The sequence below is a fragment of the Nelumbo lutea genome, chromosome 3 (assembly GCF_056320005.1).
Source record: "Nelumbo lutea isolate HS-2025 chromosome 3, American lotus-T2T, whole genome shotgun sequence".
Taxonomy (NCBI): Eukaryota; Viridiplantae; Streptophyta; class Magnoliopsida; order Proteales; family Nelumbonaceae; genus Nelumbo; species Nelumbo lutea.
This window is the reverse complement of record NC_142686.1, coordinates 11558562-11578475: the sequence shown is the minus strand read 5'-3', so window position 1 is coordinate 11578475 and position 19914 is coordinate 11558562. Positions and strand designations below refer to the sequence as shown.

At 37.8% G+C, this 19914-nt stretch overlaps 2 protein-coding genes across 6 annotated transcripts; both read left to right on the top strand.

The window, feature by feature from the left end:
• Positions 1-213: 213 nt before the first annotated feature.
• LOC148862943 (uncharacterized) lies at positions 214-19428 on the top strand. Of its 5 annotated transcripts, XM_088980730.1 has the most exons (4): positions 214-1562; positions 4074-4150; positions 5441-6848; positions 16245-19428. In XM_088980730.1, exons 3-4 carry the CDS (start codon positions 5660-5662, stop codon positions 16382-16384), a joined length of 1329 nt encoding a protein of 442 aa, XP_088836856.1. In that variant the 5' UTR covers positions 214-1562; positions 4074-4150; positions 5441-5659; the 3' UTR covers positions 16385-19428. The 5 variants fall into 5 exon arrangements, with proteins under 5 accessions (XP_088836856.1, XP_088836855.1, XP_088836854.1 ...); XM_088980729.1 differs by lacking the exon at positions 4074-4150 and having other exon boundaries at positions 5445-6848; XM_088980728.1 differs by lacking the exon at positions 4074-4150.
• LOC148862944 (uncharacterized) lies at positions 17897-19428 on the top strand. The gene has a single exon (XM_088980733.1). The coding sequence runs from the start codon at positions 18028-18030 to the stop codon at positions 18958-18960; it is 933 nt and encodes a 310-aa protein (XP_088836859.1). The 5' UTR covers positions 17897-18027; the 3' UTR covers positions 18961-19428.
• Positions 19429-19914: the final 486 nt, after the last annotated feature.

Sequence of the window (19914 nt, the reverse complement as noted above, 5' to 3'; positions counted from 1 at the left end):
ATTCGAAGTAAAGATCGAATTGTAATAAATCAATTCGACTTTTTTTTTCCCTGGTTTTGAGTCCGCGTTTTGTGAACCCATGGGTTCACGGAACGAGTGAATCCGCCGGTGAGAGATGATCACGTTGTCTCGCAAAAAACGGGCTAACATTAACAAACAGGCGGATGTTAATTGGAGTGTGCAGTTGAATCGGGCACAAAATGACAAAAACTAAATTGAAACCCCTATCAGTTTAAACCATTCCTCTCATTTTCTCTTTTCTCCTCTACCAAATCCTCTTACCCCAAACATCGGCGAACACACCACGCCGGCCATCGTCCATTGACGGCGAAACTCCGATGCTAGTATGTTGTTTGGCATCCTCCTCCTCCTTTTCTGCTGCTTCTTACAATGATGTTCCTTGTTTTCTGTTTTGAACAAATTGGTGGCGATACCGGCGGGATTCTTCAGGTGAACGAATGTGGGCCAATACCAACGGGCTTTGATCTGTTGAAAAGAGAAAACAAAATCCATTTGTAAGAAGAAGAAGAAGGCCGGGGATGCCCGCCAGTTCGAGTCACCGTCCGCTGTGGTATGGAAGGGAGAATAAGGGAGGAACGTGAACCGAGTGTTTTTCATTTGTTTTTTGTCTTTGTGTGACCGGCTATCCCATGTTAACGGTCAAAAGCCCGTTAACGTTTGTAATCTTGGCCCTGGTCGATTGTGATTGATGGGTTCAAGCGTCAAGTGAACCCACCGGTGCATAGAACGCGCCGACAAGTTCTATCTCCCAGGTAAATGGACCCATCTATTGAAGGTGGTTGGCCCGAGGGGTAAACTTTCAAATTAGTGGACCCGAACCGCCGAACGTGCATACTGTATCTGAACTCTGAAGCCAAAGAGCGTGGATAGAACAGAGTGGCAACACCGTTACACAATCTTCGCCTATGAAAAATCAAAATCAAAATCCAAATGCAGCGGAAACGAAAAAACGCGGCAGCAGCTTCCGAAAGTGCGCGGCAACTGGAAAGGCTTTTACTTTACCCAAGGAGCAGATCCCGTACCGCCTTAGAGGCCATACCAACTCAACACTCATGCTAGTGGCGGGTCAATATTGGGTTGAATGACCTAAATAGGCTTTAGCGTCAGCGGAAAAGAGCGGTTGGGTCGAGGGTAACCATGTCAGGGTGGGTTGGGTTGAGGTTGCGTCAACTGAGCTATTGGAGTAATTGAGGGTCAGTTTTAGGATTCGAAAGTAACCAAGGGCAATGTTACTTCTCACACTCTCTGTCATCCGAACACTCATCCTCACTCTCCCAAGGTTCATTCGCTGCAATATCGCCGGCGACCAGCTTCAACGTCGCCAAAACAAGCTTGTCACCTGCACCAGTGTGAACGTCGCCGGTGTTTGTTCAAATATCTCTTCTTCTCCTCTCTGTTTAGGGTTTGTTCAAATCGCCAAAACAAGCTTCAACGTTTTTGGTTTCTCCAACGTCGCCGGTGTTTCTTCCCCTTCCACTTGTCCAGGCTGAATATTATTTCCTGTCCATCTGCATCCATTCTGCAACGTCACAGGAATAAAGGTTAGGAACAAATTTTCTTTCTTCCTCTTCCCGTGTTTCTTCGATGTATTCTTGTTGATACCATCGTATGGCTTGCTGATACTTAAATGTTCTTTCTTAGTTAAACTTATTTTGAAATTTGCAGATTCTAATTCACTCCTCTATGACCTCTGGCTTTGCTTTTTCAACCTCAGTAGTTTATTAAAACGTTATCATTTGCAAGCAACAAGCATTTAATGGTTAATTTGTACGAGCTTATGTAGATTGACAATGTTTAAAACATTGTCATTTTGAACCTCAGTAGTTTATTGAAACAGAGTTTGCATTCATATCCCTACTCGTTAAGGAAGCATGAGGACAATGTTTAAAACATTGCCATTTTAAACCTCTGTAGTTTATTAAAACAAAGTTTGCTTTCATATGCTTACTCTCTAAGGATGCAAGAGAAAAAGCTTTGCTAAGAATGCAACTATGGCTCTCGATGTTCACAGTGTACCTGGATTGACGTCTGCATCCTAGAGAACTACCTTAATAATTAAATGAAGAAGCACTTGTTTTTGGTAATAAGATGAACCCAAAGTGCCCGTGTAGACAAATACAGACACACAAAAATAGAAATAGATGATTTTTCAGCTTCTGAATTTGCTCTCCCTGCAAAGTTGACCTTCACTTGAGGAAATGGGGATTAATCATCCCTGAGATCTCAAGAAGCCCCACACGCTCTCTCCCTCCAAATAAGGTCTTCAGCTTCTCATTACACACTATAATCTTTTTGTTTTTAGGATCCTGGAGTAAGAGTACATATAAGATAAGGAAAACAAATCAGTATGTAAGTTCATCAAGGCAATTCATAGTGTACATGTTAAGTGCATGCAGGGAAGAAAAACAAATGCTGTTAGGAAATCACCCAAAAAGCTAGTTCTGTGGCAATCTATGCCAGGAATTGTGAAAAAGGATAATGCAGTGTTGCAGGTTTGGTGGCCTAATACATGTTCTGCTGAACAGGGGTTAAGCAACCATGTCAGCAGGTGATGATGTTGGAATGAATTTGCTTGCCAGTGTGACATCTGGAGAAATGCCAAAATCTGATCTGGGTTCTCCAATTGGTTCTCCTGGGAGTAGTTCACCTGTGGCAGATGACTATGTGGGTAACAGTGGGAGTAGTTTATTAGTTTGTTAAGAGGGAGGGAGGGGGACTTCAGAAACCAGTGACAATGCTCTCCTTTGTATTCAAATCTAATATGTTATAGAAACATGGTTTATGCTGTATATACTAGCTTGTTCATGGTTTGAAGTTGATGGGCGCTTTGGGTTACCATCATGTTAAGATTATTCCTAGACCATCATTGGCTGGATGCTTGACTCTTTGCCATTCATAGAAAATCCAGATCTTTTGGTTCTAGAGTGAACATAATTTTCAGGTGGTACCCTAGATTGGCTAACACTCTAGCAGGTCCTTCAGCTAATACAAACAACTGAGAGGGCTCCTCTTGAATTTAAGGTAGGTTGAACATATTGTTTCTGTCTTACTTTAGTATTGTACTTTGATTCTCTTGTAGTTGTTTAATCTTAGATGTGTCTATATTATTCATAGTCTTGTTCTTTAATGAATAGTTTCCATTATTATTCCAAAAAAAGAAAAAGAAAAAGGTTCATAAGAGAAAAAGAAAAGCATACCCTGACAATATCCCCAACTTGACGCTTCTTTCAAGGAATAGTTTCCCACCTCTGGTCTTGCATAGGTGAATGATTTATCACCCTATCATTAAGCAAGCGTTTCTGTTTATAGAATTAGACAAAGAAAAGCAACAATTGTAGTCAAATGACTATTCAACATTGTAAATTTGTAATGCACAAAAGCGTCCGATGGATGTGAGTTTAGCAAGAATGAAACCCTAGATCTTCTCCTCTACCAGCATAAAAAAGGTCAATTAGAAATTTAGAAGGCATCTGTATAAAAAAAATTTCAAAAAGAAGATCGAATGTAGGATAATAAAGTTTCTAAAGCTAGTAATGTGTCTTCTACAGGTAGAAATAAAAGTATAGGATTCCTTTTTTGCATTTTCTGCAGACTTTATGGATTTTATCTCCATTGTTTTGCAAATTTCTGGATTTCTTCTGCATTTTCTACAATTTTCTGTAACTTTCTGCAAAATTTTGCATTTCTGCAAATTTTCTGTTTTTTTTTGTAATTTGCTGCTGCATTTCTGTAATTTTGCTCCAATTTTTCTTTATTTTTTCTGCATTCTCTGCATTTTCTGATTTTTTTTTGCAAAATCTCTGCGTTTTTTTTGCAATTTTCTGCATTTATGCAAAATTATTGCCTTTTTTTTTCTTTGTATTTTTCTGCAATTTTTTACAATTTTTGGGCATATGGGTTGACCCAACCTGTATCTTCCACATCATAGTTATGAGAACAAAGCATTTCTCTTGATCTTAAAATTGATTTTTTGGGTATATGGGTTGACCCGACCCATACATGTCATGTGGTAGTCATGAGAACAACACATTTCCCTTAAATTTGTTTTTCAGGTATGCAGGTTGACCTGATCTGTATCTGCACGTGGCAGTTATGAGAACAATGCATTTATCTTAAAATTGATATTCGGGTATACAGGTTGACCCTACCCGTATATGATATGTGGCAACTATAAGAACAATGCATTTCTCTTATTTGTTTAAATGTTTATTAAATTATTATGTATACCTTTCTTTCTAAAAAATGTGTTGCTACATGAATTTATTTTGCTTCTATGATTAACATGTACCACATTTTCGCATGGTGCCAATCAGCGGGTTGGTAAGGTCTCCTGCTGGTCGTAGCAGAGACTTGGGATTGAATCCCTCCTGCACCTGGTTGGGGATGGGCTACCCCCGTTGTGTAGCCCTTCAAAGATATCAAAAAAATAAAAAAAAAAATAAAAGAAAAACATGTACCACATTTTCATGAGCAGTATGTAATATGCCTTTATTTCTTTAAGGGCTTGTAATGCTTTATAATTATGGGTACTGACTATTTATATGTGTAAATTGGATCTTATTACAACTAAGCATGCATAGCAGCATATATTATTGATTATATTTTTATTTTAAATAATTATTTTGGTTACATTAGGAGTTGTATGTGTATGCTTATGCTATAATTTTGTAAAATTTCATTCTCAATTTCAAATGTTTCCCTTCTGTAATTTTACAACATTTCAAGGAACTCCCTTGAAACTTCTACAATTTAATTTTACTTCCATAGGGACTGATTCATGTTGAAATTAAAGTTTAATGGCTTGGTTTTTTCAACAAGATGGGCTTGAGATGTGGAAAAGACTTTTTGTATCCAAAGTCCTGTCCACAATAGGTTGCACTCACCTTCTACTTGTCTCCGTATCAATTTTCAAAGTTTACCATTATGCGCAGAGCATTACCAAGTCATCATTCAAGTATAGAATCTTAAGAACTTGTATATGTGAATAATCATCCATGTGAACAATATCATAAGAAAATTTTGTGTTCAGGATTCATCTTTAACCTTAGAGGTTGTTTGATAACAGCTGATATGGCTGAACTGAAAAGATTATTGCTTTGACTTTTGGTGAATAAGTTTTTATGGAGGTTGTGGGCTCCTTAATGGCTTAAGCTGAAGTTGGGTATATTACTATGCCCTTGAATATTTTATTAATTAATTTTTTTTATCTACTGAAGGCCAAAACAATATTCAGCCATTATTAAGCAGCCTCTTAGTCTGATCTTTCTGCAAGTATTAGGAGATAAATAGTTAGAATTTGTTACTTGTAGGAATGAACTGTTGAGTTTATCTGGATAGTAGCTTTTACATAATGCCATTAATGTCTTAGATTTATAGTTTTTGGTAACATTAATCCACTTTTGTTTTTGTTTTGTTGTAGTCAGAAGTTGGAGCTAGAGAGCTCTTAAAGACATCACTTAGTTTTGTGGAGCACATCATGCTACTTGTAAATTTGGTGACGACTCAGGAAAGATAAGGGAAGCTGCAAAAACATATGCTTAAAAACTTATCTGTGGCAGTAGCAAATATCTTTTGCTCCATTTTTGTGCAACAATTGAATTGATTTTGGAGGTTTGTTTGATTGGGAGTTGGTTTCTCAATGTCGTTGCTTGAGGTCATCAAGAAAGCTATAGTTGATTCTGGGACTTTTATGACTCAGTTCAAGTATCCGATTATTTTGAATGCTGATGTGATTTTACCTAATTTGAAGCCTGAAAGTGGGGGTTCCAACGAGATTTATCCAATCAAATACATGGGAGGATGGAGGATATCTGATATGGATTCCGATATCATTGAACTAGGGAATCATTTTGTCAATAAATTGAAACGGAAGCTCAAGAACCCTAAATCTTTGAACCAGGGTGAATTTCTAGAGATTCTAAATTTGTTTCTTGAGAAAAATGGGGAAAAGGTTAGTTTAGCATGTCATGTTGATTCGTCTGACTCCAGTTACACCTGCCTAATGATTGAAAAGTTGGGATTTTCGATCAGTCGGGATGCTATTGTTTTAATTTTGGAGGCTTCTTTAGTTCTGGAGCTCTGGGAACTGTTGGAGACAATAATTGTTCAAGGGCTTGTTGTTCATTCTTCTTCTAGTAATTTGGTGCAGTCTCTGATTGAGAAGAACCGGTCAGACTTGCTTTGTCTATGTGTCATGCATATATCGGATCTTCAGTTACCAGATCTTCTTAGCATATTGAAATACTTCTTGTCTCCTCCCAAACATGCTTACAATAGTGTGATCAGTGTGAGAAAAGAATGGGAGAGCCAAGCTTTTTTAGCTATTGAGAAGGCAACCGGCCAAAACCTTTCTAAAAAGAGATCTGACTTGGCAAAGCAAGCTTCAGTCTTGCTCATGAAAGCCTATGATGGCTTTTCTACCTTTGAACTCTGTTTGCATTATGTGTTTGCATCCCCAAACCTTGATGAGCTGACATTGTCATCTTCTGTTAGGAGGCTCAATGGTTCTGAAATGTTGAGCTTAATTAGGTATTTAGGGAAATGGTTGAGGAAGTATGAGAAGTTTCCACAATCTGGTCCATGTCCAAAAGCAGCATCCAAGCTGGGACTGAAAGCCTGTCAATGGGTACCTTCCCTTGAAACAGTTGTGAAGAGTCTTGGATTGGTGCTGGATGATAATTTCTCTTCCTTGGTGCTGTACTCTGAGTTTCATGAAGAGCTGAAGTTGATAGAAGATGTTGTAAAGCCTTTAGCCTCTGAAGCTAGGTTATGTTGCTCAATAGAAAATGTACTTCAGAATTTGATAGAAGATGTTGGGCTTTGTGAAGGTGAAAAGTCTGAACTGGTTTAATGTTGCTTTGATACTTGTATCATTCTCTTTATGGTTTTTGTAACATTGACGCCAACCTTTTAGTTTTAGTGTAATCTGAATACAATATTACAATTTTGGATGAATGGAAGAGATATACATTATTTCAATTTTGAATCTTATACTCTTGTTTCTTCTATCTTGATGTTGTTCTCCATGAATTTATCTGATGGCATAATGATTCATGACTAACTGGATAGGGATCAAATCCCTTTCTAGGTTCAAATTTGAACTATGACATCTCGACTTTTAGTTCAGCTTTCTTTACAAACATTACTCCTGTGAAAATTAATTTGGTAATTCTCACCCATCATTATAACACTTGCAAATTCTGAAACCTGCTTACCCTACTCTGGACTACTAGACCTCTTGTTTTGGACCAAGCCATATCTTCTTTTTAGACCATTATGACACATGGGGGATCTTGGCCATGAGGCAGTGCTATAGATAGATTCTTTTTCAGGTGGATCAATGGCAGGACAAAGGGGGTCTAGAGGAGGGGTTCCGTTTTGATATTTGATGGAAAACCTTGGTTCTCAAACTTGCCAAATAGAGAAGCCCTGGAAGGAACTACATTAGAACTTGTCTTTCCCCTGATCCAGCCTGCCAGGATCTTGCATTTTGGGCTTTCTACACATTGACAACTTACCTAGTTCAATTGAATTTGGGAAGCGAGGCTTAACTAATAGACTCAATATTGATACGCTTTTAAGTTATATCAATTGTTGAACCTTGTCCTTGATAGATTCTTTAAAATGCTGAACACTTGAAACAAAAACTATTATTTTCTTGGAGGCTAGAAGTACAACCACACTAATAAACTTAACATTGGTGAACCTATCTATTATCCATCTATTTTCATAATTCCCATTCTTGTTGCAAAAAGGTTGGAGTAGATCATTATGACACATGGGGGATCTTGGCCATGAGGCAGTGCTATAGATAGATTCTTTTTCAGGTGGATCAATGGCAGGACAAAGGGGGTCTAGAGGAGGGGTTCCGTTTTGATATTTGATGGAAAACCTTGGTTCTCAAACTTGCCAAATAGAGAAACCCTGGAAGGAACTACATTAGAACTTGTCTTTCCCCTGATCCAGCCTGCCAGGATCTTGCATTTTGGGCTTTCTACACATTGACAACTTACCTAGTTCAATTGAATTTGGGAAGCGAGGCTTAACTAATAGACTCAATATTGATACGCTTTTAAGTTATATCAATTGTTGAACCTTGTCCTTGATAAATTCTTTAAAATGCTGAACACTTGAAACAAAAACTATTATTTTCTTGGAGGCTAGAAGTACAACCACACTAATAAACTTAACATTGGTGAACCTATCTATTATCCATCTATTTTCATAATTCCCATTCTTGTTGCAAAAAGGTTGGAGTAGATCATTATGACACATGGGGGATCTTGGCCATGAGGCAGTGCTATAGATAGATTCTTTTTCAGGTGGATCAATGGCAGGACAAAGGGGGTCTAGAGGAGGGGTTCTGTTTTGATATTTGATGGAAAACCTTGGTTCTCAAACTTGCCAAATAGAGAAACCCTGGAAGGAACTACATTAGAACTTGTCTTTCCCCTGATCCAGCCTGCCAGGATCTTGCATTTTGGGCTTTCTACACATTGACAACTTACCTAGTTCAATTGAATTTGGGAAGCGAGGCTTAACTAATAGACTCAATATTGATACGCTTTTAAGTTATATCAATTGTTGAACCTTGTCCTTGATAAATTCTTTAAAATGCTGAACACTTGAAACAAAAACTATTATTTTCTTGGAGGCTAGAAGTACAACCACACTAATAAACTTAACATTGGTGAACCTATCTATCATCCATCTATTTTCATAATTCCCATTCTTGTTGCAAAAAGGTTGGAGTAGATCATGGGACAACTATATTACCCAGATACTGCAAGGACAAGTTAGAACCTCATTTTGATCTCCTTCACAGAAGGTGCTCTCTGAAGGGCTTCTACTCACCACACCAGCTTTCTCCTGTTGCTACCAATGGAAGGTAATGACGAGAATCAACCAAATAGATCAAGGATGAAGGAAAGATGTTGCAGGAGTCTGTATGGGCGATTTGTCGCAGACATGCTACTGAATGCTCAAGGTGTCTTGGAATTGGTTCGGAATATGTGGGGTAGGAATATCGGGTATGATGTGGAATGGCTACATGGGGAAGTTCTGTGCATTGTTTTCCGCAGAGAAGTGGATTTGGAGTGGGTGCTAGAGTGTGGACCTTGGATTGTGAGATTCCCCTCTACTTCTTTGATGGAACCCAACATCATCCCTAGAAACATGGCCTTCCACTTTCTGAACATCTGGGTCCTCATTCTTGACGTTCCAGTGGAGATGGTGACAAAAAGATTGGCAAGAAGGTTACTGAAGTAGTGATAGAAATTGAAGCAGACCTTGATGACGATGAAGATAGTCACTGTTGGGGAAGATTTCTGAGAGTCCGAGTTGATGTGTCCAGACCACTGGCACTTGGAACTCGAGAAGACAGCAACGATGAGAAATGGGATTAAGCAGTGTCTCCCTTATCAATATGAAAAGTTTCCACTGTTTTGTTAGTGTGACCTTCTATGGCATGATGAAAGGTTTTGTAACAGAGTCTCAGAGGAAACAAATATGGACTATCTAACAGAATGGTTAGCGATCCAAATGGTCTCAAAATCCAATGCAGAACCAACCTATGGGCAGTGGCTGAGAGCTTTTGGGGATACTAAAGAATTTAAATTTGTTAATAGTGCTGGTAATAGGAGAGGTATGGAGGATTCAAGTCCAAGCTTTGAAAGAAATCACAGGATTCAAGTCCAACCTATTAATTTCTTCTTTTTTATTTCCAATCTCAATATTCATATTTTCACAATATGTTTTAAATCAAATATCTAAACCATCTTTCCTAATCCTAGGATCTAATATTGTAGCTAAGCAATAAGTAGGAAAATGTTCTCCCAATATTTTTTAAATTAATTTTCCATTATCTCAACAATACTTTTAAATTGTGGATTGTTTCTATATTTTGCAAAACAATAACTAATCACCATTAATTGATATAAATTACAACTGGTTGGATAATAAATACCTAGTAATTCATTAGTTGCATCATAAAAATGTTTTAAAAAATCTCTTATACAAATTGCCATTTCTCAGTCTTCCTCAAATATAATATCATTAGTCATTTTTGCATTATAAAAATCACTAAGAATTTATTTGTGAGAAATACAACTTTCTAACATAGAATAGGTAGAATTTCATCTATGTTTAACATCTAATATAAAATGTTTATATTTTAAACCATAATTTTGACATAAATATTTAAGTTATTGTTTTCTTGCTCCAAAACTTTTAATATATATAATACAATTTCTAATTTTAGAAATATGAGTACAAATAATATTTAAAGCATCCTGAATACATAAATTTAAGATGTGACATGGACATCTGATATGAAATAACTTACCATTTAAAAATGGTTTTAATTGAGATTTTAAAATATCTATTGCTGAAGCATTATTACTAGCATTATCAAAACTAATAGAAAATAATTTATTCTCAATTCCATAAGCATGTAAAGTATTTAAAATGCTTGCAGCCATAGTTGGGCCAGTATGTGGCCATTCAAGTCTAGTAAAACTTAAAATTCTTTTATTTAAAAGCCATTTTTCATCAATAAAATGACCGGTAACACAAATATAACTAATGTTAAATTTAGAAGTCGAAACATCAAAAGTAATTGCAACTTTAGAATTAAGATTTGATAACATATAAATTAAATTTTGTTTATATAAATAAAAATTTTTTAAAGCATCTATTCTAATAATATTCCTAGAAACCTTTTTCATATTGTGGATTTACAGAATTACGTAACCATTTTTCAAGTTTAGTATCTTTAGCTAACGAAAATGGTTGTTCAGCATGTACAATGTATTTTGCTAATTCTTGCCTCATTTTTTTCAGCATGTACAATTTTTCTTCTTCTTCTTCTTCTTTTTCTTCTTCTTCTTCTTCTTTTTTCATGGGTGAGCAAATGTCTTCTCAAATGGCCAGTACCACCCTTGCTAGTTGCTACATAGCTAAAGTCTTTCTTACATTTTTTGGCAAACAATTCTTTTTCCCTTCCTCTCAACATCCTCTACTTTAAATATTTTCCAAACCGGGCTAATCAACTTAGAGGCTCTCTTTTTCTTTCCCCTAGTATTAGTACTAGGGGTGGAAGTTCCATCAATATCAATAGCATCCATATCGGTGCTAACACTATCATGATGCGACTGAATATCGTCGACATTGAACATGTTGGGGAATTGGTTTCAGGAGGAGATGATCATTTTTTAAATTCTAAAAAAATATAAATTAATTTAATTGGACTTACCTGGATTACCGGTTCAGAATCCCAATTTGATTTCAATGGTTGGAGCCTTTCAACTCCAAGAGTCCAAGCCTCCTAAATTGCTAACTTGAGATACTTGAGCTGGTTGAGCAAACCTTCTTGTTGAAACTTCAATAAAGTTGAGAATTGGAGAATCAATCAATCAAAGTTAAGAGAATGTATGAGAGGTTGAGAGATTGAAACTTGAGAGGGTATGAGAACTAGATAAGAGATTAAGAGAATTATTGAATTGGTGTAATGAGAATGGTGGAGGATAGGGCTATTTATAGGAATTGAAAATAATTCAATTTCCTAAAATACCCTAAAAGCTAATCGTTTTATAGTTGTTGGGAGGGGTATTTTGGCCATTGTAAAGTTATTTATCACTTTACCCAAAATGCCCCATAAACTAGTTGTTATATAGCTGTTGGGGGGGGGCATTTGTGTCATTTTCTCCCTAAACCAAAATACATAAATACCCCCCTATATAGTTGTTGGGGGCGGTTATTTCTATAAAACCCCCCCAAAAAGTTGAAACTAGCCATTGGGGGGGGGTTCCCCAATGGCTAGTTCTTGGGCGGGCTGAGCGCAGCCTGCTACATCCCGTGGGCCAAGTGCAGCCCGCAGGCCATGCTGACCTGTGGACTGTGAACCCAGGCCCAGCACGGCATGGACCATCGTGCTGGGCCTGACACGACCCGCATGCCATCGTGCCGTGTCGGGCTGGTCCAAAGTCGGGCCGGGCCACAGGCGACATGGCCTGATTTACACCTCTATGTACTCTGAGCTGCCAGGTCAACTTCATCTTCAACCTCTAGCCCTTCTCTCCAAAGTGACACTTAGGTTTCATCACTGGCCAGCTTTGTTCCAGCGATTTTAATCTTTGCCGTCTGAAGATTAGCTACATCGAACTCTAGGAGAATACCCCAAAAGCTTTAACAATTCTGTAAATGGAGGTTTTTGTTCCACAGGATGAATGGTAAACCGATAAGTTTCATCTCAAAAGCTCCAACATCTACCTCCTTTCTGTTGCAGGAAAAGGACCAATTTTCTATTAAAACCACCCCAATTCAGTCTCCACTCTTCTAAAATTTACTGTCTTCTCCTCTCTGTCCAGAATAGCTCTTCCGTCATCAAAAGTAAACACAGACTCCAGAATTTACACGGGGTTTCCCCATGATAGCTTCCACAATTACATTCCAGTCAGATACCTTCTTCCCAGCCTTTAAAATCAGTCTTTGTTCCCGATCTCCTTTATCATTTTCCAAGACCAGTCTTTGTGCCTTAGGCTAGCCAGCTGAAAATTGCTGCTGGACTTCCTCTTGCACACTGTCCTCAGACACTTGAGGACTATTGCAACCGAGTGATTTCTCTGAGAGTTCTCCTTGTTTGGCCTCAGGGTACAGTCAGAAAGTTAACCTTTAATCAACAGAAAATCTTGGAGCTTCTGTGCAATTAGCTTCCATCCCCAACCTTTCTTTCCTTCTGGAAGACAGATAAGTTGCTTTTGGTTATCGCCAAAAAATTATGAAACTGCCACAAACCATCCTTTCTGATTGTATTTCAGAACCACCTGATACCTTCTTGGAAGTTCCAATGAATCCTTTCAGTCACTGTACCGCTTCTCTTATTAAGAAAATCGATGTTCTTCCTTATCTGAACTTCAATACCAGTTGGCTTTGACCTTTTCCTTCTAAGACAAATTTCTTCGCGTCAAGCACCATTTTTTTTGATAAATGAGTAAGATTTTATTAAACCAGCAAATTAGAGTTACATGCAACCCATGGAAAGGCACGAGGTGCAACCTTTCCTTTAAGACTAGTTACAGAATTATAAGTACAAAAGAAATTACACAGAAGCCCAAAATAAAGTAGCCCGAAGAACCCCCTGTTTTGCAAGTGAATCAGCCATTGAGTTTGCTGATCTGCTTACCCACTGAACTCTGATTGTTATATTCCTTGTTAGTCATTTAACCTTTTTGAGAAGATCTCTAAAACCCCAGATCACAGAGTCTGGATCCTTTAACCAACCCACTATCACCTGGAAGTCCCCTTCAATAATCAGATGCTCTATAACTCAAGCACCATCTCGCTTCTCCATTTTCTCGCCAGAAACTCCCCTCTCGCTTCTCCTTCAGCAGGTCTTTTCTGTGAAACCTCTGTCCTTGTAATGTAAATTCTTGCTCCACTAAGTCATTTTTTTGGATTATAATCAGCTCGTGAAGGGTGGATGATGAAGTTGGCAAGGTGTTCCATCGATTAAGATAAGACTATTTGCAGTTTAGAACCTCAGATAGATGAGTTCTCTTATTCCTTTAAGAAATCATCGTCCATCAAGGGGTTTGATTTTTTTCCCTTTATCTTTCTTTTGGTATGGTTTCTTCGTATTATTATTTATTAATTGAAAAAGCAAACATGGTTGGCCAAACTATAAACAAGATATTCATAAAATGAGAGAAGCAGGCACACAGGAGTTGAGGTTTGCGTGCTTTATGACTAAAAGGGATAAAATATGAAGGGAACTGTAGCACTAATTGGTGATAAGGGAAAGTTGACTCACATGGTTTCACCAGAAGGAAAAAGGTGTGAGCAAAAAGAATCTCGTTTCAATATTGAAAAAGACTTAATAGCTCAACCTTGAGCAGATGATTGCTGTGGTGGTGATGATACATATTATGCATCGACTTAGGAGGGATAAGGTATAGTAATGATAATGGTGCCATGCTACAAGACCCCTTGGTTAGGGTAGGGCAAATGATAGTGATGATGATGAAGATATGGCTCAAGTTATATTTATCTTATACTGCACACTTTAATCAACTTTTTTTAAACATAAAGTAAACTCCATTACTCAGTGCTGGTCTTGGCCATCAAGGGTCATAGGGTGTGTGTTTTATATGGACCTAACCTCCAGCATTTCATGGGGTGTGTGTTTTATATGGACCTAATCTCCAGCATTTTAGCACAAGTGGCCTCTGTCAGACTTAAACCCACGTTCTCCAGCTTGTCAGCCCAAGAATGATTTTACCAAGCAATGGAGCCTTTTTAAATATAACCTCATGAATACTTTTTTTTATCAGTATAACCTCATGAATACATTATAAATTGTTCAGATGTGTGCTTTTTATAGTTTCCTGAAGTCATCATGTCAACATTTACATCAATGTCAATCTTGTCATATATGCCTACATCACAGCACCAGAAAAGGTATATCGTGGTAAATATATTGATCAAGAATAAAAATAAATTCTAGATTTCTTTTTTTGTGCTTGTTTTGCTAGAGGCTTTCATTTTCCTTATTATTAATTAGAACCGTAAAACAATAAGAAAATTATAACTGGCGGTTAGTGATATTTTTGTATGGATTAGATAGTGTAACTGTAGTGGAAACCAAGTGGATATTTCCAAGCTCCATTAGCAGGAGTAAGGCTTCCTGTGGAAACCAGAAGATATACTAGTGACATTGCCCTTCTCTTCTTTACTGTAATGTCCATAAATGACACAATTAGAGCAATATTCTCTCTTCTTCTTTTCTGAATAGAAGTTTATGAAGGATAGGAAATGATAAATAAAAACCTTAACACTTAGGATAAGGGAGGTTTAGAAGATAAATGGTTTGGCAACCAACTAGGTGGATATTCAAAATGAATGTTCCCTTTGCCATTCAAGCAAGGAATTGCTATGCCATCTACTGCTCCATTGTCCATTCTCCATTAAGACATACCCATTTTGTCTAACTACTTGGAAAGGAATGGGTTCTTTTGGCTAACTTGAGTAAATTGTTCAGCTTGTCTGGTAAAGGCATTCTTTAAGAGAGGGAAAATCCTCTGAATTTTGTCTTCTTTTGCCATTTTCTGGAGCATATATAAGGAGCACCACTCAATAGCTTTTTGAAGACAAGTTGGAACTGAAGACTGAGTCATTCAGAAGATCGAGAAATTCCTTGTTTGTCGTGATCTATTCTGAAGGACTTTGGTGATCAATTTTTCACAAACTTTTGTAATAATTGGCTAAGCATGAAAGGATCACAAAGAAATTTACTTCTGAAAGGAATTCTGCAAATTTTCAAGCTGTTAGGAACTTGCCTTTTTTTCATATTACAAACTTTTGTGCTATGATTGTTTCTTTGAGATAGATGTTACTTCTCAAGCATTTATGAGGTTGCATGGTATGCAATAACTGCTATCCCAGTTGCATCCTGGGAGTAGCAAATAGAGCTGTGTTGTTCTTTCAGACTTGAAAAAACTTTAGCTGTGTTTGGTTTGATTTCCTTAAGAACTTACCCTCAGCTTTCTGTTTCTCTCTTATTTTCTATCCAATCAAACACAACCTTGATTATTCAGGAGCTATCTTTACCAAAAGCAGCCCCTTGAAATTGACAGGACTTGAGTGGGGTAAACATTTATTGCTTATGTCATAGCAGTGTTTGGAGTTGGGCATATGAGCTATTTAATATTGCATCTTAAGAGGCTCTCAAAGCAAGCATCTTATAAGGTTTGTTAAATATCAGTTGAGTACTAAATTAGGTTCAATTTGCTGCTTGATGGATTCCTTCCTTAAATAATTTATAGCTATTGGGTATTTATTTGGTTGATGATGCCTTTAACCATCGCATATGGTTAAAGATTCCACTGACAGATGAATTACCACATCACTAGTTAGCAACTGTGTTTATACATACTCCTGTAATGACAATAGATGAATTTCACATGTGGCGCTCCATATATGAAATTGCTTAGGCTTGGTGATATTTTATTACCACATAACTAGTTAGCAACTGTGTTTATCTGCATTATCTTTAATTGACAACTATGAATTTCAAATGCTAATTTAGATGAAAAATACACTGCCACTTGGTGATATTTTATTATGAAAGTTCTTGCAAGCAACATCATTATCATAATGCTTTCTTCAATTATATATTATTTGTTATCCAAATTGCTTAGGCTTGTAAAAGTTATCAAAATGGATGACAGGTGGCCCTTTTTATATTGATGTTCCACTTCCATCTTCAACAGGATTATTTCCCAGGGATGACGCACGCGTGTGTGTGTGTGAAAAGCTACAAATATTCTTAGAGCCTCCCCCAACACAAGTTAATCCTTGGATTCTTTAATTGACCATGCAACACTCAGATACAGGTCTTTCGGATATCAAAGGCTATGGGTGCTGATAGGGAAAAAACTATGACTCCATATTAACAAACAGATCCCAACCCAAGAGAATGACCTTTCTTGTCAAGCACAAGATGTACAAAGAAGGGGGTTTTCCAGCAAGGAGTTGCCTCCTCTGACCAATCCTGCTCTCTTACCCCTCTATCAAATTACTGTTGCACCACTGATTTGAAATAAAATAAACAATTTATTAAGTTGGGAGAGGGGAGGTTTCTTACTCCCAATCTCGTGGCATCTTTAAGTCAATTTTGGCTTCCTTTCTATTTGTTTAATTTGATTTTTGAGTTCTCCAGAAGGAAAAGAAAAGGACTGGATTAGAATAAAAAAATTGGGGTGGCTAATGTGTAGGGACCACAATCTGGTCCGTCCTTCCAAGGATAAATGAAATGGATTGTGATGAAACCAACCAACCTACCCACCAACCACAATGCCAGTATTCCCTCCCCTAGACGGCCTCATTTCATTCCACATGTAGAGACAGAAGACAATGAATGCTTGATGACTTAGCATGCTTACTTGGACTTCTTCCGTAAAAGCAAGAACGAATTGAATATATTAGAAGGAAAAGAACAATTGGAAAGAGAAAGAGAGAGCGCCATTGGTGGAAGTCAGTCTCCCATTAAAGGATCTAGTACGAGACATTGGAATAACAACATAATCCAATATTTTCTAACATGTCCCCAAAGTTGTAATAAGTGGGTCCGTCTGGTACAACTGTCCAACACAAATGCTGTGGGTTATTTATTCAATAATAGAAGCTGACGACTTAATTCCGCTGTAAACCTATGCTTTGGGGTGTATAGGGTTTGTCTGCTCTAAGAAGATATGCCCAGATCTCATTGAAGACCCCATTAGTATATATGCTTACATCATTACCCACTTCTAATATTCCTTTGTTTAGCCAATATCCCCATTTCAAGAGCATCCCAAAAAAATAGTCAAAATTGACAGTTTTAAGAGTTTGTTTGGATGCATGTAGTTATAAAGAAGCTTCATTAAGTGCCAGATAACAACCAAGTTACAGAACTCGAGCATATTCAAATAATATGTTGTAACCCTATTGAGCACTGTGTGTGGATGGAACTGGGTACCAACAAGTATGACAAATATATTTGTCTTTTCAAGTTACAAGGTTAGTCTATGGTTGGGACTCGAGAGGAAGATATATTATCCATTGCCTCACCAGATGGTCAAGAGAAATAATCTTTTATATTCAATTAAGTAGAGTGGGAGATTTGGTTGCAAAGTTGAGCGCCTTCCTCTCAGGTGATTGCATCCCCACCTCTTTTGACTTTTGGGTTTGGTGTTAATCTAATATCATCCCCTTCTTCATAAGCATGGAATATGTGTTTTTAAATGACCAATTTGTTACTATAATTATCTGTAAGCATTGATTATGTAAGTGCTTAAAGACCAGGATTTCTCCCCAATAAAACAGACTGAATCCTCTTGGATGGGGAAAGTTTGAAGCGTATCTACTATAATATATATATGGAAAAGTTAGAGCCCATCACTGCATGACGGCTCCTTGGATCTGACCTTTCTTTTCTACCTTCCACTCACATCTTGGGTACGTCTTCTGTTCATGATTATAAAACTCACCTTCTTTGGGTGCATTGCACCGTTGGACCGGTGCAAAGTTTGCTATAAATTGATGAGAGGACCGCCAACTAATGGGTGTGTCGGTTCTACTACACATCCTAATCTCCTCCCCATCTTCAGAGAGATGGAAAAGGGTGCGCTAGAACATGGTGTTGCTGTCTCTAATCTATTTCCAGCTCCAAAGAGATGGGATGAAGAAAATGGCCTCCATGTAAAAATCCACACTGAAGAGAAGAAGCTCCGACTATTCGGCTTCGAAGTGGATCCCTATGCAAACGATGGAAGGTGCTCGAGGGCGTCGGAGGAAGGAGATGAAAGTGCAAATTCGTCGAACACAGTTTCATCTCAGAGGGAGGAGAAGTCTATGAAGGAGAAAATTCCAACAGGTGAGCCAGCTGAAGACAAGAAGTACGAGTGCCAATTTTGTTTCAAAGAGTTTGCAAATTCACAGGCGCTAGGGGGTCACCAAAATGCCCATAAAAAGGAGCGACTAAGGAGAAAGAGGTTGCAGCTTCAAGCGAGGAGGGCAAGCATCAACTGTTACCTTCAACCTTTCCAGAATCGCCAAGGTTTCGGTTACCATCCCTCTCAGCCACTTTTCTACGATTCCTCCTGCTTTTTACCCGATTCCACATTCTTTGAAGAGTCTCATATTAGTTTCAGTCCTTTTGATCAAAATGTATACCTCAGCGGGGCCCAAGTATCAAAGTCATATGTTCTACCCACTCGTTTTCCTCTCCAACAAGATGCATGTATGTTCACCCTTACACACACAAACAGCTTCGGTGAAAACAGACCTGTGGTCATTAAGCCCTCGCCCTCGCCTGTTTCCAAGCAAAGCTGTAAAAGTCTTGATCTTCAGCTGGGGCTTACCAAGCAATCAAATATTTGCAGCTCCTCTGGAAGTGGGCTTTAATAGATCCTCTTACAGATAGATGGGGCTTAATTAGCTTCTTCAGTGCTTTCATGCGTGAACCTTTCCGTGGCCACATGGATTCACTGGTGATCTTTAAGGTTTATCAAGGTGTTCAACCAAACCACGGTTCGTCGCTAGCATGAGATATAGTGTAGAAGCTGTCAATCACACAATATTGTGATCACTGAAGACACCCCATACTTAGGCCATTCACAAATCAGTGAGGAGACATATACGGTTCCAGGATTTAGCTTATTATCATTACAAAACTACAAAAGCAGGTTATGTTTATTGCACCACAAAGCATGAGATATAGTGGCAAGAGGCCTACAACTGGGTTAGTCACAGTATGGAATGAACAGGTTTGACCGATGAAACTTATCTAGAGGTTCTGCAGATTGTTATGGCCACAAGCAGTGTTTCATGTGTTTGATGTCAACAATATATTTATATCTTTACAGTGTAGAAGCATTCATTGTGAATTATGTGTTAATGACTTCTCATAAGTGAAAACCCAAAATCAAATATGGGACCCATCTCCCAGAATCGGAGAACAATGAAAACTTGTATAGGGTTCAGGGATGTTCCCGGCCTCACAGTTTTCCCAACAAATTCCCTACAAAACAAATTGCTTCAAGTAACCACCACTCTATGATTTTCTTCTTAGTATGCTGTTCTTGTTTTCATTTATGTTAGAATATAGATATTTCAGTAGAGAGGAAACAGAAAAGTGAGACTTTTCCATTCCAAATCTTAACTATGTTATTTGTCTCATGGAAATTAACTGTTACAAATGAATAGATATTTGAATAAGGCCCATCATCGATAACGATGAAATACCAGATGCTAAACCATCTACGCTGCTAATACTAATAACGATGTCTAAACTCCACAAGAGCATGGTTAAGGTTAACCATGGATTCCTCAAAAGACAAAGGCTATAAAAGATGGGTG

What these genes read in the sequence shown, in the direction of transcription:
- LOC148862943 (XM_088980729.1), top strand. Translation starts at nt 5,660, where the DNA reads ATGTCGTTGCTTGAGGTCATCAAGAAAGCTATAGTTGATTCTGGGACT. An exon ending in AGATGTTGGGCTTTGTGAAG is followed by an intron (nt 6,849 to 16,244) that starts GTGAAAAGTCTG and finishes AATGGATGACAG; the next exon opens with GTGGCCCTTTTTATATTGAT.
- LOC148862944 (XM_088980733.1), top strand. Translation starts at nt 18,028, where the DNA reads ATGATTATAAAACTCACCTTCTTTGGGTGCATTGCACCGTTGGACCGG.